Below are 21,822 nucleotides of genomic sequence, written 5' to 3' on the forward strand. Positions count from 1 at the left end.
TACGGCACAATGCATTGTATAAGGTAGATACCTAAAAAGAATTTTTTTGTTAGATGATTGTGGCCTAGAGACCATTCTAGGAAGCTATAATGGTACAAAGCCTTAACAATACAGAGAGAGAAGATAGGTCTGCTAAGATCATAGTTAAAAACTAAAAAAGTGATGTACTTTTAAAAAAAGATGGAGAAAGCCAACTGGAAGAAAGCTAGAGATGTCTTGAGCCTCCATAGGAGTCATAGGACCATTGATTTAGACCAGGAAGGGGCCTTAGAAGTCATCAAGTCTAATGGAAGGGAAAGCTGAGGCCCAGTTGTGACTTGCCCAGGACCATACATACAACCAGGAATTAGACTACTGTCATCTACCAGGTGATATCATCTACCTATGTTTCTGTTACTAATGCGCATGATTTCTTTTGTCTTCCCGTTAAGGAAAATTTTCCTGAACATCTGCCTATCATGTACACGGTACTTGTTGCAATGGTTTTACAAACTAGGAAGATAAAGAAGTAGCCCTCAGTCCTCACCCCTTGAAAAAGCTTATAATCTGGGAGGGGTTAAAATGTGTATTCATTGAAATATAGGGTGATAACTAGCTATGTATCATTAGACCAATAGATTGTAACCTGTTGGAGCATGGAAACAATTTCATTTTTGTTTTAAATATACCATCTCCTTACACATAGCAGCTTGATAGATACATATTGATTGGAATGACAAGATGCTGCTGAAGCAAGTCAGAGGATTTTGAGAACCCTTTCAGCTAGAAAGAAGGGCTCCAATGAGGAATAATAGTAATAGCATTTGACTGGATCTTGAAAAATGTGCAGTTTAGACAGAGAGATGGAAAATAAAGAAGTACATTTAAGATGTGATGGAATGAGTACATTGAAGGGAAAGAATAGGGTGTGTTTAGGAAATAATGAGTGGTTCAGTTTGTTGCTGTCAGGGAAGTTGTAGGAAATAATCTGAACTAGATAGTGGAGGGCCTTAAGTACTAGGACAAAAAGTTTGGCCTTTATTCATTAGATACTGGAGAGTCATTGAGATTTTCTTTCTTATTTTTTTTAAATAAGGTAGTATTTGATCAGAAAGTAATTGAGGAAATTAAAACTCCTGAGAAAACTAACAGAAATGAATAGTTGATGTTGCACAGTGGAGGAGCTTTTGATTTAAGAAATCCAGTAGAAAACACATACATATAGGCATTAAATATGTTTATAACTAATCACAAATATGTTGTATACAACAATGTATCTTTTATCTGGGTCTTTGTACAAATAGTCCCCCTGTCTAGAATGTGCTGCCCCCTCAGCTCCAAAGAGAATCCTGAGCTTCCTTCAGGCACAGTTCAGATGCCATCTCCTTCTGGAGTGTTTTCATGATTTCCCTAGTTGTCAATGCCCCGGACCTATAAATTATTTTTAGTTACATATATAGATGTTTTATTCCCTTCGATATAATTAGGCTCCTTGAAAGCAAGGGCTTTTTTGTTCTTGTAGCCCAACTGTCTGTCCTGGTACCTAGCACATAAATAAGCATTTAATAAAGGCACACTTAAATGAATTGAACTGAAATCTTTCTTCCCTTGAAAGCATTGCTGAAATTTCATTGTTCTCTATATCCCCATTTCAATCACAATCTCTTTATAATGAAAAGATCTCCCTACTCATCTATTTAAAAGCTATTCTCCATATAGTAAAATTCCAGTGCAACATAAGAATTGAAACTGTTTTTATAAAGACAGTTTGCCTTCATTCTTCTGTCCGTCCTGTTCATACGTTTTATTGAAATTAGATACCTAATTTCTAGGATTGGTACCTGTGTTGGGTTAAATGCAGTGCTGAGCACATGTTGGTGCTAAATAAGTGTTAACCATCTGTCAAGGAGAATACACAGTGCAAATAGACATTAGGACAAGAGACTTTGACTGGTTTGTGTCATTCCAGTCTCAACAAATGTTCATTTTGACAGCTGGATGGCCTCAATAGATGTCATGTTGATTCGCCCTGTTTGCAGTCAGGCAGTGCAAAACCATGTGACCTCTTCTACCCATCCAGGATATTTAGCCTCTTCCAATGTACTTCCTTTTCACAAAAGAAATCATTTCATTCTTTTGATCGTTGTGTTGCATAATTTTATTAAAGATGCCCAAACAGCCTCCAGATGCTTTCTTTTTCTTAGGCTCTGCTATTTCTTTTTTCAGCTTGTTCATGGAGATTTCTAATATAGATTTCTCTTCATTGCTAATTTCATATTTGACCTTACTGTGTCCCCAGTGCATTTTGTTAAAATTCTGAGCTTCATTTGTGTCTGGCTTTGGCAGTCTTTCCCAGTCAGCTTCACTACATGTTGTGCACATAGAGATGGGAGAACCAAGAGAGAATGACCTTGTTTTTCCAAAGAGCCTTGTACAAAGGGGTTACCTGCCATGATGTGTAAACATTCATTTATTCATTCTCTAAACATTTACTGCCTGCCTTTTTATTAACTCTGGCTTATCTTCTTTTGAATTAGGCTTTTCCAATAGTTAAACCCATGTAACTAACGGTCTTCTTTGACTTCTCTATCCTAAGAAGGTGTCTATTAAACATACACCTAGAGCTATAAAAAAAAAAAAAAAACAAGAACACATGTATACCCTTTGCCATAGCAATACTTACTACCTACTACTAGGTCTGTATCCAAAAGAGATTAAAGGAAAAAAAAATGAAAAGGACCTATATGTACAAAAATATTTCTACCACCTCTTTTCTGGGGATAAGGAACTAGAAATTGAGGGGATGCACATCAACTGGGTAGTGGCTGAATAAGTTGTGGTATGTAATTATGATGGAATTCTATTGTACTATAAGAAATGATGAGCAGGATACGCGCAGAAAAACCTAGAAAGACTTACATGGGTTGATGCAAAGTAAAATGTACTGAGTACAAAGTAACAGCAATATTGTAAGATGATCTACTGTGAAGGACTTAACTATTCTCAGCAATACCACAATCCATGACAACTCTGAAGGACTTAGGATGAAAAATGCTATCTATGCTCAGAGAAAGAACTGATGGTGTCTGAATGCAGATTGAAACAACTTTTGTTTTATGTTATTTTTCCCTTTACTTTTCTTGAAGTTTTTAAATCTGTGGTTTGTTTTTTTTTTTTCACAACATGACTATTATGGATATGTTTTGCATGACTACACATATGTTACTTACCTTCCCAGTGGAGAGGGAGGAGGAAGAGAGAGAATTTAGAACTCAAAAGTTTTCAAAACAAATGTTAAAAAATTGTTCTTACTTGTAACTGCAGAAAAATTAAATATAAATAAAGAAATCAGAGTATCTAGCATTAAAAAGAATCCATACCCCTAAAGTCTCATCAAATTAACCATCCTTATTATGTGTCAGGCATTATGCCAAGAGTTGGGAATACAGTTCAAATATAACTAAAAAGAAAATAATTTCCTCCCCTCAAGGAGCTTCCCACATTCTCATATGGAAGACAACACATAAAAGGGAGCTGAAAAGTAAGGGGAATAAAGATGAAGGTTCTGGTGCAGGGACATGTGGTAGAGAAAGTCTGTGAGTCAGTTGTGCGACCTGGAGAGGAATAAAAACTTGATTGGCCTGGACCTCCTGGGAAGAATCAGCCAATCAGAGAGAAAGACCCTAGGGGCAGAGGATATTTCTAGTAGGAGAAGTAGGCTAGAGCTAGAGTGAGTTTCTAAGGCTGAGAATTCTGGGGCCTTGTAGAAAAAGTCCAGGAGAATCGGGGGAGAGAGAGAGAAAAAGAGACAGAGAGAGAGAAACACAAACACCAAAATAATTTCCTTTTGACTTTTTTTTTCCTGCTCAGGAATAACTAGCACAATAAAAATTGGAGATTTCTCAACTTAATCCAATTCAACAAATATTAAGTACCTAATATGTGTAAGGCCCTGCAGAAGGTGCTGGGGTTAAAAAGATGAACAAGACGTGGTCTCTGCCCTCAAGAAAATTACAATCTAATAAAAGATGCATGATGACCGCAAATAACTATATTACAAATGAGAATATCAGCCCAGCCTCTTTTTATACCAATAGATAATTAGTAGCTTGAACTCATGGTTGTGGTAGATCTCAGAAATGAAAGAAGTACATGTTGCAACCTACATGAGACCATCTGCCCCATAACAATTTACTTAGCTGATGGGCTGTACTTTATCAGGGGACAAAAAATTTATTCAATTAATAAAAAATAATAATAAAAAGGAAGCTCAGTGAAAACAGCCCCCTTCCTACTTTCCCAGTCTTTTTGCACCTTTCTCCTCCCCACTTCCTCTGTAATCCAGCTACACTCTTCTACCCTAAGGACACTATAACCCCCAACTCCATCCATTCCCAGAAAGTTCTCCCTCTCCACCTTCAGGCTTCCTTCAAGGCTTAGCTCAAGTGCCAGCTTCTTCAGGAGAACTTTCCTGGCCCTCAGTTCCACTTCTAGTCCCTATTCTCCAAGATTACCTCCCATTTACATTGTCTGTATCTTATATATACAAAGTTAGTTCCATGTTGTTTCCACTGTTTGAATATGAGTTCCTTGAAAACAGAAATCATGTTTTGTTTCACTTTGTAGCACAGTGCCAGCACATTAGACTAAGTACTCTAAATGCATCTGACTGACATACTTTGAGAATGCAAATGCCAATACTCAGGGCTAACCTGATAATGATCCCTTTCCCCAAAGCTTCTGTTTCCTAAGAACTGGTTTAATCATATTTGCCTAGAGTTTTGCAAACCTAGTCAGAAGTGTTTTAAACTGAAAAAGAAATAGAAAGAAGGAAAAAAACTACATAGATTTGACAAACCCAATACCAGAGACATTAGAGAAGACTAGCAATAAAACCCCATTGCCTCTGCTATCTATACACAAATGTGCAAACTGTGGATCACAAAAAAGACCAACTAGAAATCTTAAAATGTGGAGGTAAATTTGGCCTCATAAGATCCCCTGAGACTTTGTAGGATTTTTCCTCTGGAAGGGTTTGTACCTTATCCAGTAAGAAGAAAACAGATAAAATGAGAAGTGGAGTGGCATTGTATAGTATGACTGTGTAATCGTGGGGGAAAATCTGGGAAACAGGAAGAACATGTGGAAAGCATTTGGTTGAGGAGGAGCAAAGGAACAAACAAAAGCAATGCAGCAGACTGCACGGACAGAAGGAGGAATTAGATGAGGAATTTGGGAAACGAGTCATAAACCTGCACAAAATACTAGCTGTGACTAATATTTCCAGTTTTGCAGAGAGCTTTACAACTATTATCTCCTCTCATCCTCACAAACAACTTAGAGGTAAGTGTTGTTATTATCCCCATTTCAGTTGAGGAAACTGAGGTAAAGTGTCTTGCCCAGCATCACACAGTAGAAAGTATCTGAGGGTGGATTTGAACTCAGGTCTTTCTGATTCCAGGCCCAGTACCCTGTCCACAGCATATCCTCTGCCTGCATACAAAAGCGTGAAAGTGTAGCCATGGGGAACTTTTAACCATCAAGAAATACACTGGTTCTTTATCTGCCAGAATCAGAGGTGGTGACTACTTTCATGACTTGATTTAAAGAAAATTTCATCTTTCAACAGTTGGAGGAAAAGATGAGGAAAAATGCTATTCTACCCCTGATTCCAACCAGTAAGCATTAGATAGCTGAGAAACAGAAATGACAAGAACCTTTGAGGCAAAGATCATCATTCTCCAATAGAGTTGTTGACAGTGAAGGAGGAAAAAATGATGTCCAGTCTGACATATATCCTAGATCTGAAGAGAATAGATCCCAAAAGGTTTCAAAAGAATAGTCATGATTCAGTAGCCTAGTACTATGAAAGGGGAAATTGGCCCAAGAGGAATGAGGCATCCTCAAAAATGAAGTCCTAAAGACCCAAGTACAAATTATTCCAGTGAAGAAGAAAAAAGAATTCTCTGAAAAGACTAATAAAGTGCATAAGAAAACCATCAACAAGCTCAGATATTTAAAAGATAATCAAAGACAGAAGTGAAGGTGCATTACTGAGGATAAATATAAAAGCACAGCATTGACCTGTAGGGACTCTGTCGTGTATACACAAGTCTACGGTGAGCAGATTTCAAACTATATTACAAAATGGTAGTCATCAAAACAACCTAATACTGGCTAAGAAGCAGACCCACACTCCCTGCATATTAAAGTCCTCCCTTTGCCAGTAGGTGAGCTATACACTTCACCCTTCATCATGTGGAGTAATGCTTTGTTATTTCATTTATCAGAATTCTTAATTCTTTAATGGGTGTTTTTCTTTACATTATTGTAGTTATCACATAATTTTTTCTAATTCTGCTCATTTCATTGTGCTCACAGCATTCATAGTTCATACTGAGGAGGAACATGGTATAATGGACTTGGAATCAGGAAGACCTGGGTTCAAATGCCCCCTTAAATATTAGATACATGAACCTAGGAAGGGCATTTCCACTTTCTATGCTCTCATTCTCGTCATCTGTTAAACAAAGGGGCTTAGACTCATTCATCTCTAAGGATCCTTGCAGCTCCAATTCTGCAGTCCCGTGGTCCTCTGCATGTCTGCCCATAACTCTCAGAAGTCATCCTTCCGTCATTTCCCATGGCACTGTGATACTCTGTAACAGTCATACACCATGCTTTTTTAGCCTGCTTTCCTACATTGGATGAGCATCTACCTTGTTTCCAATTCTTTGCTACAAAAAAAATGCCACTTTAGGTATTTTTATACATGCAAGTTGGTCTTCTCTGTCTTTGAACTTCATCAAGTATGTGCCTATTAGTGGTATCACTGGGTCAAAAAGCATGCAGTTTAACAACTTTTTTATTGTAATTTCAAATTATTTTCCAGAATGGTTGGATCACTTCCTAATTTAACCAATAGTGCATTCGTATGCCTGTCCTTCCAAACTCCTCCAATAATTATCATTATACCTTTTTCTCATCCTTGCTAATCTCATGGGTATAATATAGAACTTCATAATTGTTTTAATTTGTATTCCTCTTATTGCTATTTATTTGAAGTGTTGGTTTTTTTTTAATATGACTCTTTATAGGTTGACATTTTAAAATTTCCTCTTCCTTTATTTGAAAAATTTCCTATTCATATCCCTTGACTATTTCTCTATTGGGAAATGGCTCTTGTTTGTAAATGTATCACCTCCATATATACCTTTAATATCAGACCTTTCTTGGAGATTTTTTTTGCAAAAATTCCCCCCCCCCATTTAACTCTTTTTCTTCTCATTATAACTGCATTGATTTTATTTATGTAAAAGCTTTTCATTTTTATGTAACAAAAATTGGCTATTTTATATCCTATATTCCTTTCTGTCTCTTATTTAATCAATAACTCTTCTATATCCATAGTTGTGAATAGTATCTCTTTCTGTTCCCTTCTCTCTAATCTGTTTATTATAATATCTTTTATACTTAACTGACTGTGTCCATTTGAAATTTATTGTGGTATACTTTGTGAGATGGTCTAAACCTAGTTTATTACTGTTTGTTTTCCATATTTCCCTAGCAGTTATTGTCTAATAATAAGTCTTTATTTCAATAGTTGGTTTCTGTGACTTTATCAGATATTTTGGTAATATGTTTAATTTCTTTTTATTTTTCTCTGTTCTGCTGATCAATTTTTTTTTCACCAGGATCAAATAGTTTTGATCATTATGTCTGTATTATGTAATTTGAGATGTGCAACCGCTAGACACCCCCTCCTATCCTTCTCACATCTCATTTTCCCTTGAGATTCTTGACCTTCTGTTCCTTCAGGTGACTTTATTATTTCATTTAATTGTATAAATTAAGCCTTTGATCATTTAATTGACATGACACTAAATCTACACATTGATTTGGGTAGTATTGTCATTTTTATTATATTAGCACAGCCCAACCATGAGCAATATCTTTCTAGTTTAAGTCTTTTTTTGTTGTAGAGAATGTTTTATAGTTGTATTCATATAATTCCTATGTGTATGTTGGTAGGTGGCCTCCCAGATATTTTCTGTCACATTGGCATTTTAATGAAATTTATTTTTTTATCTTTTCTTTCTCGGTTTTGTTGCTAATTAAAAACAAGTGATAACTTTTATCATTTTCAAAGCCTACTATTTTACTGGTTATTTATTGTTCCAGCTAATTTCAATTGAATTTCAAATGTTCTCCAATTAAACAATTATATCTATAAAATGATATAATGTTGTTTCTTCGTTGCTTATGTTCCTTTCCTCAATTTCTTTATCTTTTCTCATTCTAATAGTTAGCATTTCTAGAACCATATCAAAGAATAGTGATGATAAACTGTCCTTTTAAAATCATAGTTTTTTAATAAGTTCTATAAGCAGTCATATCCTTGTCTTTCAGAGTTCTCCTCTTCTTCATCATTGACACTGATGAAGACCCAAGGTGCCCCCAGATCCAAATATAGCACCATTTCCATTACACTGCACTAACTTTCTGAAGGAGACATAGATAAAAAATGAGTCACAACTGAGTGGGCTTAATCAGTGACTGTAATTGGCAGTGTTTTCATCCTTATGACTAAAGATGGAGAAAATGTAAGGTCCAGTTCAGCAGCCTCAATTTAAAGAGCTTCTAGAATAATAAAGAAGCACCAATAGGGTGTGCATCAAACTTTTCCAGACATCTAGACAACTTGAATTTTCTATAACCAAGTTAATACCCTTCTGATACTGGATATAATGGTTTCAGACTCCTTACAAATTACAAACTTGTATGGGCTTGATTTATATTACTGTTGTTTCAACAGATTTTTAAAGTCTGTTTTAATGTGACCCATGTAAAGAAAGTGACTACTGATACCCCAGACTGGGGTTAAATCACTGCTCACTTTGTACTACTTTCTGGATGATAACAAATGTAACCTTCTCGTTATATAAATGATCAACTCCAGAAACTTGATGTCCTTCAGTAACATCATTCATCCCTCTATCTGTTTTTTTCTGAGTTAACATGGCTTCAGACATGACCTAGAGGAAAAAAAAAGAAACAGATCCAGAAAGATCTCCTTTCTTTTCAGCTAAAATCCAAAGCCAAAACTCTGAGTATCTCCTTTGTTTTGTTTTGTTTTTTTGAAGAGGGGAAGGCAGGGCAGTTGAGGTTAAGTGACTTGCCCAAGATCACATGGCTTGTAAGTATTAAGTGTCTGAGGTCAGATTTGAACTCAGATCCTCCTGACTCCAGGGAAGGTGCTCTATTCACTATGTCATCTAGCCATCTCCTTTATACGCTGAATCACTTCTGTTTCCCAGAGAAGTTATATTGGATAAGCTCAAATTCAATATAGTCTAGGAGTTCACATTTTAATAATGCACTTTCTCTAACATCTCATTGCCTCTTCCACTTCCTCAAATGTGAAGAGTTTAAAAAAAAATTAAGCATGCTATAGACCAAGCCTTACTTTTTGGATTTGTGTCTGGTTATCTGTATAATTTTTGTTACAAACCTACTTTATTTATACCACTGTCTTTATATCTATATATTACTGAACACAGTTTTGGCACTTAATAAATGTTAAATAATATTTCTCTTTGGCATCATTTAGACAGGAAATGTGATAGTAAATGTCAGAGTGCAAGAAAAAATTTTCAAAAAGCTCTCAATTGCAAACACTGAAAAATGTAGTATGAACTTTTTTGTATACATGAAATTGTTCGAGGATTTTCCTGGGTCCTGTTTTTCTTCACAAGCTTGCTGTGATCTTTGTTTATTTTGCTTGATTTTCAAGTTAAATTTAAAAAAAAAAAAGAAATAACATTATTGATGCATTCCCACTAGAAAGTGTATTTAAGTGACATTTTGTATGACCAAAAGTTCATCCCAGCTATGAAATCCAGAATGAGAAAATGTGTTGAAGCCTAGACAGCATATTTCTTCCATTATGATGTATAGATCAATAGATAGTGATAATGTGATGGGGAGAAATTAACAATAGGTATTTTTCTTTATCCATCATAAAATTTCAAAATGACCCCATTGCTTCAACTGTTTGTATGACATTAGACTTGGAGTCAGTGATTTCTCTTTTCTGGAGGATTCTGACTGAAGCCTAAAACCACTGTTGTTTGAGACCAAGACCCTCAGTATGCTATACTTCAAACCTGAACTTGTTTCCAAAATAAAATTAAAAAGGCATAGCTCCAAGGGGGAATATTTCCAAATGAATAAAACTTCTATGGAAGAGATGATTAACCATAATTAACAATCCAAAAGCGTAAAGATAGGGCAGTCAACTCTTAATTATCTTTTGGGCCGAAGAATTATCTGTCTGAAAGCTTGCTTTCACATTCTTTTTTGACATAAAAAAATGGAATGTCTTTACTGACACCATCTTTTTGTTTTTGCTAACAAAAATGTGGCCTGTCAGAGAAATTTTCCAAAGATCCTCAAATCCATAGTCTAGTCCGGAAGAGGTATGAGACACAGGTACAACAAGCTTAGAGAGAGGGGGGAGTGAAAATCAGAGTGATTACTCCACTTAGATTAGACCTTGTCTGAAGTCTTTGAGAGATGGTGCTCTCTATCTGTAGTATGAAATGGGAAGCAAGGAAGAATTCTGAAGAGGAAGAAAATGTTGACTTTCTGAGTCAGATCTTCAAGAAATAGCTCAAGAATCATTCCCGGTACCTAAGACCTTAGATTTGTCTTCTGAGTTGAATGCAGAAACAAACTCCTAGGTCAGAAGGAAACAACTGGCTAGGAAATATACAAGTGCATGTTGAAAGCCTGGGAAGTCTCTGATGATCATTCACCTATTCCAGGGTCTTCTCTGTTAATAAAATAGTAGAGTTAATTATGTTATCCCCCAAAGTATAGTATCTGACAACTTCGCATAGTCTAATCTTCTACTGTGAGATTTAAAATGTGTGACCCATGTAGTAGTAGTATTAGTACTAGTAGTAGTAATACTAGTAATAGTAGTAGTAACATATTCCTTCCGGAAAATGAACAGTATTTATCTTCTTCAAGGATAAAATCAATCCCCACATTGTTCTTAGGAAATAATAGTTGCTGAAAATAAGGACCACCAGTCGTTGTATATATTCTCCATACTCAAGAAATTGTTCAAGGTCCTGAACCCAATTGGCAAGTACCTTCTGGCATTCAAGGCTTTTCAGGAATAGTAAGCCTCAACCATCCTCTCATCCCTGAACTTGGGCATTTGGAGCAGAGTATATATCACAGTTGTAAAAGCTATTGGCAGCTCGTCTTACAGGAAGTTAGTTTGAATAAAATGCAATCCCTGAACTCACTGGTAATGCATATGTTCCTTGGTGTTCTCTGGCGAATTTAAATCTTTACCTCCACCAAGGTGATCTGAAATTTCTAGAGGGATATTTCTAAGAAAAACATCAGATGAACCATATTCTAGGGGCCTGACATTTTCTCCTAAAAGAGATCTTATCCCCTTAATTTACTTTATTATAAACTGCTAGAGGTCAGGGATCCTGTCTTCTTTTGTTTTTTGTGGGGGGAGGGAAGGCAAGGCAAATTGGTGTTAAGTGGCTCACCCAAGGTCACACAGCTAGTAACTGTCAAGTGTCTGAGTCTGGATTTGAACTCAGCTCCTCCTGACTCCAGGGCTGGTGCTCTATTCACTGTGCCACCTAGCTGCTCCCATCCTGCCTTCTTTATCTTCCTATGTCCTTCAGCCATAGGATAATTGATACATTGCAGCTAGTTGGCATCTGAATTAGATAGAGTCACTTTTTGGTCTCTTATTGCCTGTATGACTCTGTCCAAGTTGTGTAAGCTCTTTCTGCATCAGTCCAAGGAAGTGTTGGATTTAATAAATTCTAAGATTCCTTCTAGGTCTGAGTCTGTTTTCCTATAAGTCAAAATTCAGGAAGTCATATAATCTTAGGTCTCAACTTGATTCCCCAGAACAGCCACCCTTGCCTTACAGCAGTTTGCACTCCCTGCTCCTGCCAGCACCGTCCCGCTGTCATGGCCATGTTCAGGCTCTCAGTCAGTCGCCCTTTAAAAGTGTTTGCCTGCGCTTTCACAAGGAGGAAGAGCTCCAGGTGATGAGCCTGTCAGGACCTTGTCTGTAGTTTAGAGTCTTGGAGAGTAGCCTTGGAGCACTGAGAGTGACTTGCCCAGGGTCACAGGAACAGGTCAGAGGCTGGCCTTGAACCTTGGGCTTCCTGAGTCTGAGGCTGGTTTTCTATCCACTACTCTATGCTTCATCTCTGGTGTTTGATTACCGAGCTTTACAAAAACAAAAAACCTCTAGCATAGGAACACATTCACGGTCCAGAGCTAAGAGGCTAAGTAGACTTTGGGGTGAGCTTCATCTGTGTCACAGAGTTCTGCTTTTTGAAATAAGCTCTTGAGTATTACCTGAAATGCATATAAAAGCCAAAAGAGATGGGTTTTTTTTTTCCATTTTATACTAATGGAAGTTGTCTCTACATTTGTATGTACACACACACACACACACACACACACACACACATATAATGATCTATAAACTGAACAGTGTGAACAGTTTAAAAGGGTGTGTATTCTATTTAATAGAGGTATGTTAATCTCTTTAAATAGCTTTTTATTTAAGCATGTATATACAGTTTTCACTTACTGTTCATTTTCAGATATCCTCTTTAAGAAAACAAGCCCAACAACCACCACCTCAGTTTGGCTGTTCGGAGCCCAATCTTTGTTGTTGGCTCCCCATTGCTATTTTCAGCCTGGTCTCAGAGGCAGCAAACCTACTGTGATGTATAAGTCCTAAATGGTATGGTATAGATGAGGATCTGAGGCATTAATTACATGTCATTTTATTCACAACAGCCAGTTCCAGAAAGGAAAAAATGTCTCTGTTGTTGTGAAAGACATATTATGGGGACAGCGCTCTTTGTAAACCCCAAATGATACTATATTATAGTCTAAATGACAATGGGAGCTGATTCCAAAAATGTGACCTGCCTGAGAAAGATGAAATCATAGGGAAAGTTTTCAAAATGGAAAGGAGCTTGAATGTGAAATCCAGCCCCTAAGAAATTCTCTCCCCGGCCTGCTTGGCTTTGCTGTTGTCGCATGTCACGCATGGATGGAGCTGCTGCTCTCCCAGGGGAGCAAAAGCTTCTGGGAAGCTTGTTTATTTCCTTAATCCCTCCTCCTTTGTGATTTTTTTTTTAATGTCTGATCCAAAATGGAAACTCTTTAAATATAATGATTATCACATGGATAATCACCTCCATTAGGAACCGCCCTGCTTCCCTCTCCTAACCTTAGCTATTCTCCACATGTCACGGCCACTCCAAGGTTGGATTTCGACCTGACTGCTTTATTAGATATGGGAAACTCAGTCTGTGGTGCCCCCGGCAGCACAGATGGGGACCGCTTGTTTCCTTTTCTCACTTTTACTATGGAAAGACACTGGAAAACCCTCTTCATTATGATCTGGTTAATTCTCTTGGAAGTGCCCCTAATGTTTGGAACCTCTCTTCTTTGCCCAAAGTTACAGCCCCAACCACACCCCCAGTGCTCTTTGACCTTCAATGCCCCAAGATTAGAATTCTGCTTAAAATCATCATTGTGCCAAACTGTCCCAGTGTTGCTGAGTTTGATTGAAAGGGAAAAATAAAATAAATGTTCTTACTTCCCTAAGCCAAAAACACCTTCAGATCAGAGTTAGCTATGGGAAAGTGTGCAGTGATAGGAGCCATCTGCCTTCTCTAATGGAGTGATGAGGGCTCCAGACCCAAGATCAAAGGAAGGTGGGAGGAAGTCCAAAGATAAGATCTTTTGAAGGCACAGAAGAAGTGCTTAACCATTCTGATGACAGAGTCCATAGTCCTTGCCATTTTAGGGGACTCTGCAATAGAAAATGGAATTAACCTTTTTAAAACACCTCCCTTCCCAATGAGAAATTTATTTGTATCACTGTTCCTTAGAATCCTTTGCTGTGACTGTTATAGTAGTTTAGCAGTGGTTAAACAAAGCTGCAAATGACTTGTTGCAGTAGGAAAGGTAATGCTATGATACAACTGGTCTCTCTCGACTCACCTGATTTTGTGTGACCTTTGTATGAGCCTTCCTTATTGATTTGCTTTTGAGCATTGTGTTTTATTATAGTTTTATCCCCCTCCTGACTCCCCAAATTCCCTCTCTTACCCTTGGGTCTCATTCCTCTGGAAGTCTTCCATGCCCATAATGAAGTTCTATGTAAGTAAATAGTTTAAATGGGTCCTTTCAAGTTGTCTTTTTATATGAGAATGAGCTTAGCTAATCACATGGCAGCTTGGGAAAACATGGCATTGATAGAGTTTGATCCTTACACTCTTCTTTGACAGCTAGGCCAGCAAGTGTCATTGACTGTGTGATGTACGAGAAGGAATGCTATTGTAAATAAATTGTCCAAGTGACTAACCTTGCCTGGACCCACTTGTCAAGGCCGTGATTCAGTTGTGTTGGGTTTTTTTTGGGGGGGGGCAGGGGGGCAGGGTTCCAACATCAGCTTAGGCCAACCTGGTCAGCCTCATGTTTCTCTAGCAAGCAGCCTGAGGAGTTGTTCTTTTCAGCTTATCGCTTTGTATTAACTTCAACGTCCAGCTGTAATCATCCATTTTGCCCTTTCCGAATTCTCAAAATGGCCCTCCAGATCCAATCTGTATGAGTTTGCTAGGAGGGAGGGGGTGTGCATGCACACGTTCCCTCCCACTCAAGGTTTTGCTAGTGTGTTATCTAACACATAGGTAGTACTTAAAGTGGTGGTCTCAACCCAGCCTCTCCTTTCTCCCTTACATGGTTTGGAGAAACAGTTATTTCTGTCGCGTTGGATCTACTCACTACCCTGTTAGGCTCAAAGCCCATCCTTCTATTAATATCTCTTGGCAGAGATAATTTGGAGGAATGTAAGTTAAGATGTAAAGGCCCTTGACAGTTGTCTGCAGTATTTTTTCATATTAAAGAGAGAAGCAGATTGGGAAGTGAAATTGCTACCCTTTTTTATCAGCCTTGGATTTTAAAATATGGGCATGAAACAAACAGGTTAGATCAGTAATAAAAAGAAAGGGGCTTTTACTGCCTGGATGCCTTTCTGCCATTTGTTCTATTGCTTTCACCTGTGATTAAGGCATTACATATTGAATACTGTCCCTTCAATTGTGCCATTAGCATTAAGATTTTTTTTTTTAAAGCCATGAGACCTCAGATTATTTTTAGGTTTAATTTCTGGACATCTGAGGTCACATAGTAAGACCATAGTGGTGTTGTTTGTGATTAAAGGTGTAGCTGTCAGTTCATTTCTCTGGTTTGAAGTGGTTGTCTTCACTAACAGAGGTCAGATCACCTGCACTCAATGTGGCATCCACATGAAAACACGTCCTGCATCTTCTTCATTTGAACTTGTGAAGTCCATGGTGGTTATGTTGCTTTAGGCAGGGGTGGGAAGGGGGACAAATCTTTTCAATACCAGAATCAAAATGGCACTCTCTGGGTATATGGAGATAATTGTGTCAAAGGAAGACGGTTTGGACGCGCTTCAGCACGGGTTATTTCTTCATTATCTAGCACTTTATAATTAACTGTTCCTTTTTTTTTATTTCAGGAAGCCGCCACTTTTGCTAGAGAGCAAGGCTTCGAGGTGAGTTAACCCACAATTGCACACTAAACAGATCCTAAAGGTTTTTTCTTGCTGATAATGAAGTTCTTTTGGACAGTGATTGATGTGCTATTATACTCCCTGAGCTGCACCGCCGTTGCCATGGAAACCTGGCAGTCGTCATGGTTTCTTTGTTCTGCCAGCACAGTGTTATGACGCACTCTGCTAGGTCTGCACCCAACATCGCCTACAGATGTTATTTATTGAATTTTGAAAAGCCTCTTGGGAAGCCAAGAGGTTGGGCACGATTTCAAGCTGCCTCTGCAGATATGGGGCCTGTCAGTTGGCTCAGTTAAAAAGCTACCTCATTAGCTGCATTACACTCCATGAAGATCCACGGCTGCAGCAGTGGCGGGGCAAGACTAAAGCGTGGAATAGGACGCTGTTTAAATAACTTCAACCCTGCCACATATGCATTCTCATTATGCAAATTAATTTCAGAAAGGTTGTATTTAAAGTTGTTAGGAACTGATTAATTTAAACCCCCACTTACATAAACTGCCTGTTTGGGGTTTGGGGGAGGGGGTGGAGGTTACATAATATAAAATACACAGAAATAGGATCACTGCCGCCACCCCAATCATAGATTAACTGAAGTAAACACTAGTGCTCAGGAATGATGTACAAAGCCCCAATTCTTCTTGCCTGTGAGTTTTTCATCTTGACGAGATATTCCTTCAAGAGGCTCTGTGGGGTTGTTATTGACTCCAATCAGATTGCAGTCATTGCCAAATGATTAGCTATGGAATATAGCCTCACAATATGATGTTGGAAAACACAGCTCCTAATTTGAAGCCAGGTTAACTGAGGGGGAGGAAATCCATTCTGACTGTCAGATTGAGTGGGCAGGTCTATGTATAATTCTGTGTTCTGTACAATACCTTAGTACGCCATTCAGCCCAAAATGTTAAATAATAAAGAACTTATTTAAATCTGAGCCGTGGTGGGAGAGGAGAGAAGGACACACAAACCCTCACCTTATATTCCTACCACCCAAGGAGGCCAACAGAGAGTGACAGAAGGCCATTAGCATAGCCCAGCTTGAGCCTCTCAGAAGAAGGTGGTGTATGAATTTGTGGTGATTTTGATATTAAAAGGTAGAAATGGCTGATTGTTTCCGTTCCTGGAAACTGTACTCCCAAGGAAGCATACATTTCAGCCATCTCACTAAACTTGACAACCAAACCCAAGGCCTTTCACCGATGATGATTATGAGGCCTGGAGTGTAAGTAATCACTTAGATGCCAAAGGTCACACATTAGCACCCTAGAGAACTCCCTGGGGATTCTGGTTCCAAATCCTGGACCCTGAGCCCTGGAAGCATGTCTTGTGAGAACCGAAGTGCCACTTTAGTAGGTATTTGCATATTTTTTTCAAGTAGTCTCCTTGGTGGAGATGAGTATTCACTCATTTTTCTTCATATTTTGTTTCACTTCATAATTTCTTAAATAGCAATAGACCAGCAAGATTAATGCAGCCAGGAGAATGTTCATCTGAGTAGACAAATGTTTAGATCATAAGAATACAAATATTCCTAATACATTTTTTAAAAGTTGAGATGATAGTGATGATGATGAGAAATTGTCATATTAAAAATAAATGTCCTAGGTTGCTACATACATCGGAGATCTTTAATAGATAGAAGCTTGTGGAATTCAGATGTCTATTTTTTATCAGGCTCCTTTTCTGTCGAAATCTTATGTTTTAAAAAGGTACTTGGATTTGTTCTATCAAATAAAACATGTTTTATAGATACTTAGAAATATAACATGTCGCATAATAAAGGAGCGAGATCCCAAAGTAGCTAGACAATGAAAATGAGGAAATAGTTTATTAAGCTTGCCCATTTTAGATTTTTATTGCCCTCTGGAGCACCAGTTCTGGATGTGCCTGGTTTAAATTCCGCGTTAGTGACACACTCTTCTTGCTGTTGTCTGCTAACCACTATCACATTAGCTTTTCCATTAGTACCTAGAGATGCCAGTGTGGCTTCCTCTGGTCACCTTATGTCTGCCATATTTGATTACAGCATCCAACAAAGTGCACAGTGATTACAATTCTTTACCTGATTAGCTCTTTACAGGGCAAAAACTGACCTGTCAGTTGTGTTGACAGTGACATGTAAGACTGACAGATTTGCAGCATTATCAGTAAGTCTTCTCTCTCTCTCTCTCTCTCTCTCTCTCCCCCTCTCTCTCCTTCCCTCCTTCCCTCCCCCTCTCTCCCTGGGTTTAAAAAAAAACGAATTGTGTAAACATGAGCCACAAGTAGAATAACCTCAATGAAGCATTTCATTAATAACAACACTTATTGCATGTGGGAGAAGCTCCATGATTTCATAACCTCATGTCCATCAAGCAGTAATATATGGAAGCATTAGCTTAAGAGCTCAATATTGCTGAGAAACAAACAAGCACAGGCCACTTCAACCAAACAGTCTTAAATACTATGAGACCTTATCATGGGTCTCTGTGGAATCTCTGTCTGAACCCTCCTTCCCCTTTCCTCTGAATTTTGTCAGAGAGTAAAAACTTGTCACTTGTAGGCTCAGGAAGAAAGGGAAGAAGGAAAGCATTTATCCTTTTCAGTACCACTGTCTCTCTATACTCCTCTTCAATTATAATTTGTATTCACCAAGAATTGGTCCCAATTGGATCCCAAAGCTATTGAGTTTGACTGCCACTGATCTATCTGCTGAGAGAGCCATTCAAATTTTTAAAAAAGTAACCGATGTTTAATCATCCGGAAATGTCCAGAGTGTTATTGTTCCTGACTTTCTACTTAGCATCTTTGTAAATTTGGGATAATGCTTCTTTAAAAAAAAAATCTTCAATCTCTAAAATGGATTCAGTAATTTACAGTAAAAAAGAGACAGCTAGCAGGGCACTGGAGAATGAGATAAGAACGGGAGCTGGGTAGAGCAAAAAGCAGAAAAGAAAGAGTATTTTTATGGAAGTGATGGAAAATTGCTTGGTACCTGATTTAAATGACAGCCCTGCTAAGAATTTAAAATGACAATACTTGGGGTAAAGTTTCATAAGGTCTTTTATTATTCTGGAAACTCAGTTCAAATGGGAATGATTTTTAAAATATACCTTATTTTGAGGATGTGATAATTAAAGATTTATATTTTTAGAACTTACATCAGATAAAATTGGGCAATTTAAAAGTATGTTCCATTTATAGAAGCCCTTAAAATCTTTATTAAAAATTGTTTTAAATAAAATGAGAAGAGGGGAAAAATCCACAAAAGCTCCAGTACAGGAGTACTTGATTTTATCATTGCCTGTGAACTGATCATGTGTCAAGTGATTAAAAGAGGCCAAATTTTCTGTGCTGGACAGTTTTTCTCCTGCTCTGGGCTACTTCTCTCTGACTCAGGTGGTGGCAGTGGTTCTCGAAGACGCAGCAGCCTACTTGGCGGATCCCTGGAATGTATTTTTGTGCCCATCCCAGAGACTGTGACCAGAAACCTTCCCACTCATCCACCTGCCTGTACACCTGAAAGAGTACTGGTCCGGAAAAGCCAGAGAGAGCCCTGAAGCACTGTGATTCAAAGAGTCCTAGAGACTTCCTGAGAAAAGTGTCCTGCTCTCCGAAGTTCCCCCCACAAAGAGCAGGAGAGGAATGGCCATGCAGAGTGACTCTGCGCCTATTAGATGATGGAGTGAATCCTTCCAACCTCATTTAAATCCACAGAGTGCTTCTTCTCAGGGAGTCCCAATAACCCCATTCTCATTCTAGGTTCTGCTCCATATTCCTTAATGAAACAACCACCGAGGTACTGCTGGAAGACCAGAGTGTTGGATCCTTAGGCAAATTCTCATAGTGTGAAGAAGGATGTATTCAATTCAGAAGAAGTGAAAGGGATATTTATTTGTTTGTTTTTTTCTGATTCGGTCTATATAAGATGTTGCCTAACGTGACATATTAACATCAGATCTCTTAAGTAGATTCCCACCTTTTTGGAAAATGCCAAGTGTTATGATCCATTGGGGTAGCATTGGGGGAACATCAAAAGTAGCATTCTGTTGGTGTTGGTTTTCAGTCCAGTAGTACTAAGCTTTTTTATCTGTGACCAAAATAATGGGATGGAAAGGACAATAAGTTTGCAGATGAAATAAAACATAAAAGTGCATATCAACATATCGAAAGAAGATGTTAAACATCAGAATGATCTTAATAAATTGGAGAACTATCTAGCAGTCCAAAGAACCTTGCTTATTAGGAAATGTGCAGGCAAAGGCATCTGGAGTAGGGCTTCATGGGGAGAGACCTGCTTCGTAAGAGCAAGATAACGAATGACTTCTTAGATAGGAGTATATAACAAAATTAAAAATCATGACTGGTCCAAATTAGACAGGAATTGGCTGGATAGTACTTCACCTTAAAAGAAAAGGGTGAAGGCAGCATGTTTCTAAGATGAATAAATTCATTTTGTTATTCACATTCCACAGGCCAATTCCCGATACTCATTACTAATGAGAGACCCTTTCTGCTGTAGAGTTTAGGTACCAAGACGAGGAGAAATTAGGGAGAGTTTAAGGAGAAGTTCTGTAGCTATATAAAGGTCTGAAGAACAGTATATATGAGTAAATATTCAGTGAACTAGGATTTAGCCTGGAGAAGAGAAGGCTGTGGAGACCCTTGACAGTACTTTCAGGTTTTATGAAGATTTTTTATATGAACATATGTAATGACTGCTTTGTTTGGTTTTTATTCTCAGTTAAGTGGGAGTAGAGGAAATGTTCTGAAGCTTCATTGTGAGGAATATGAGTTAGGAACTTGTGACAGTTGACATTGTTAGGCCCTAGAATGACTGACTGACAAATGTAAGCATTTTTCTAAATGTCTCTAAATATAAAACAGCAGAAAGCTGCTTGTGAATCTTTTTATATGTTGGCTTATCTACAGGCAGGGGAGCAGAATAAATGACCACAAACATTCTTCTAGTCTTGTAGTAGTACCTTTATTCCAAGATTTGTTCTGAGTCCTTTACTGTGACCTAAATGAAATGACTGTTGAGAGAAGACCACTGATATTGGAGTTAGGAGAGACCCAAGGTCAAGGCCTGACAATCATTGTCTAGCTCTCGGACCATGCCAGAAGCAAGTCCCTTACTGTCTGAGGCTCATCTGTAAGTGGTGATAATAATACTTACCTTCTCTACTTTACAAGCTTGTTGGGAGGAAAAGGTTTTGTCCACTTTTAAGCTCTATATAAATATTAGAGTGTAAAGGCCCTGAGGACAGATAGTAAGTTTTAGTTGAACTTTTAAGTTCAGCTCAGCATAAGTTCTCTGTACATTCCTAGGCAGCGAAGGGATGCAGCAGATGGACCACTGCTCATGTAGCAGATAGACTCACATGCTTGTAGTAAGGAAAAACTGAGTTCAAACAGGGCTTCAGATACTCGCTGTGTGACCGTGGACAAATCACTTAACCTCTCTGCCTCGGTTTCCTTATCTGTAAAATGAAGACCATTAATAGCACCAACACTCCAGAATTGCTGTGAAGATATAATTAGATACTATCTGTAAAGCCTTTGTAAACCTGAAAGTACTGTGTAATATTATTATTAGGTGTTTAATCATTGTTTGTTGGATGAATGAATAAACTCCTCTAAGCTCCCTCAAGACTTACAATTGATTGACTTGTTCCCCTCCTCCAAACTGTTGAGGTCAATCTTTCATCAAAAAAAGAGCCTTAGTCCTTTAGCTGGGTAGTCTTTTCCCTATTATGTCAATATCTCATATATTTCAAATGAGGATCAGTAAAAAAAATCCTCATATTCCAGAGATGAGATTTTAAAAATTTCAATGGAAAAGTCTTCCCTACTGCTGTGCAGGTATGTTCTCTGTCCTCATTTCATTAGTGGGCCACCATCACAGCCTTTTCCATTTATCCCTTGTTCCTCAGTATCGTGGCAATGGGAGTTAACCTTTCCTGTTCTGTTAGCATGGGTACTGACTTTCTAAGGACTCTGGTGGTTCATCTCTAACGAGTGTGCAAGCCATCCAGAAGCCCCAAACTTGTTCCGAAACCCATTCTCAAAATAGTAACATCAGACCTTGTGCCAAGCCCACAGCCTGTTGAGAAGATGGAGGGATATGCATCGTCACTGCAGCTCTGGTTTTTGAAAGGAAGATAATGAAGATGATCCTGATTCAG

At 38.2% G+C, this 21,822-nt stretch overlaps 1 protein-coding gene across 3 annotated transcripts in view; it reads left to right on the plus strand.

Moving 5' to 3' along the window:
- The window catches only part of ADK (adenosine kinase), a 647,588-nt gene that overhangs the window by 562,256 nt on the left and 63,510 nt on the right, over positions 1 to 21,822 (plus strand). For all 3 annotated transcript variants that reach the window (XM_069068290.1, XM_069068291.1, XM_069068292.1), the window contains exon 8: positions 15,599 to 15,634. In XM_069068290.1, coding sequence (XP_068924391.1) covers positions 15,599 to 15,634 — 36 coding nt within the window. The remainder of the gene's footprint in view (positions 1 to 15,598; positions 15,635 to 21,822) is intronic.

The sequence above is a fragment of the Petaurus breviceps genome, unplaced genomic scaffold (genome assembly GCF_028583685.1).
Source record: "Petaurus breviceps papuanus isolate PSGF00001 unplaced genomic scaffold, PetGlider_PUasm1.0 90762, whole genome shotgun sequence".
Classification (NCBI taxonomy): Eukaryota; Metazoa; Chordata; class Mammalia; order Diprotodontia; family Petauridae; genus Petaurus; species Petaurus breviceps.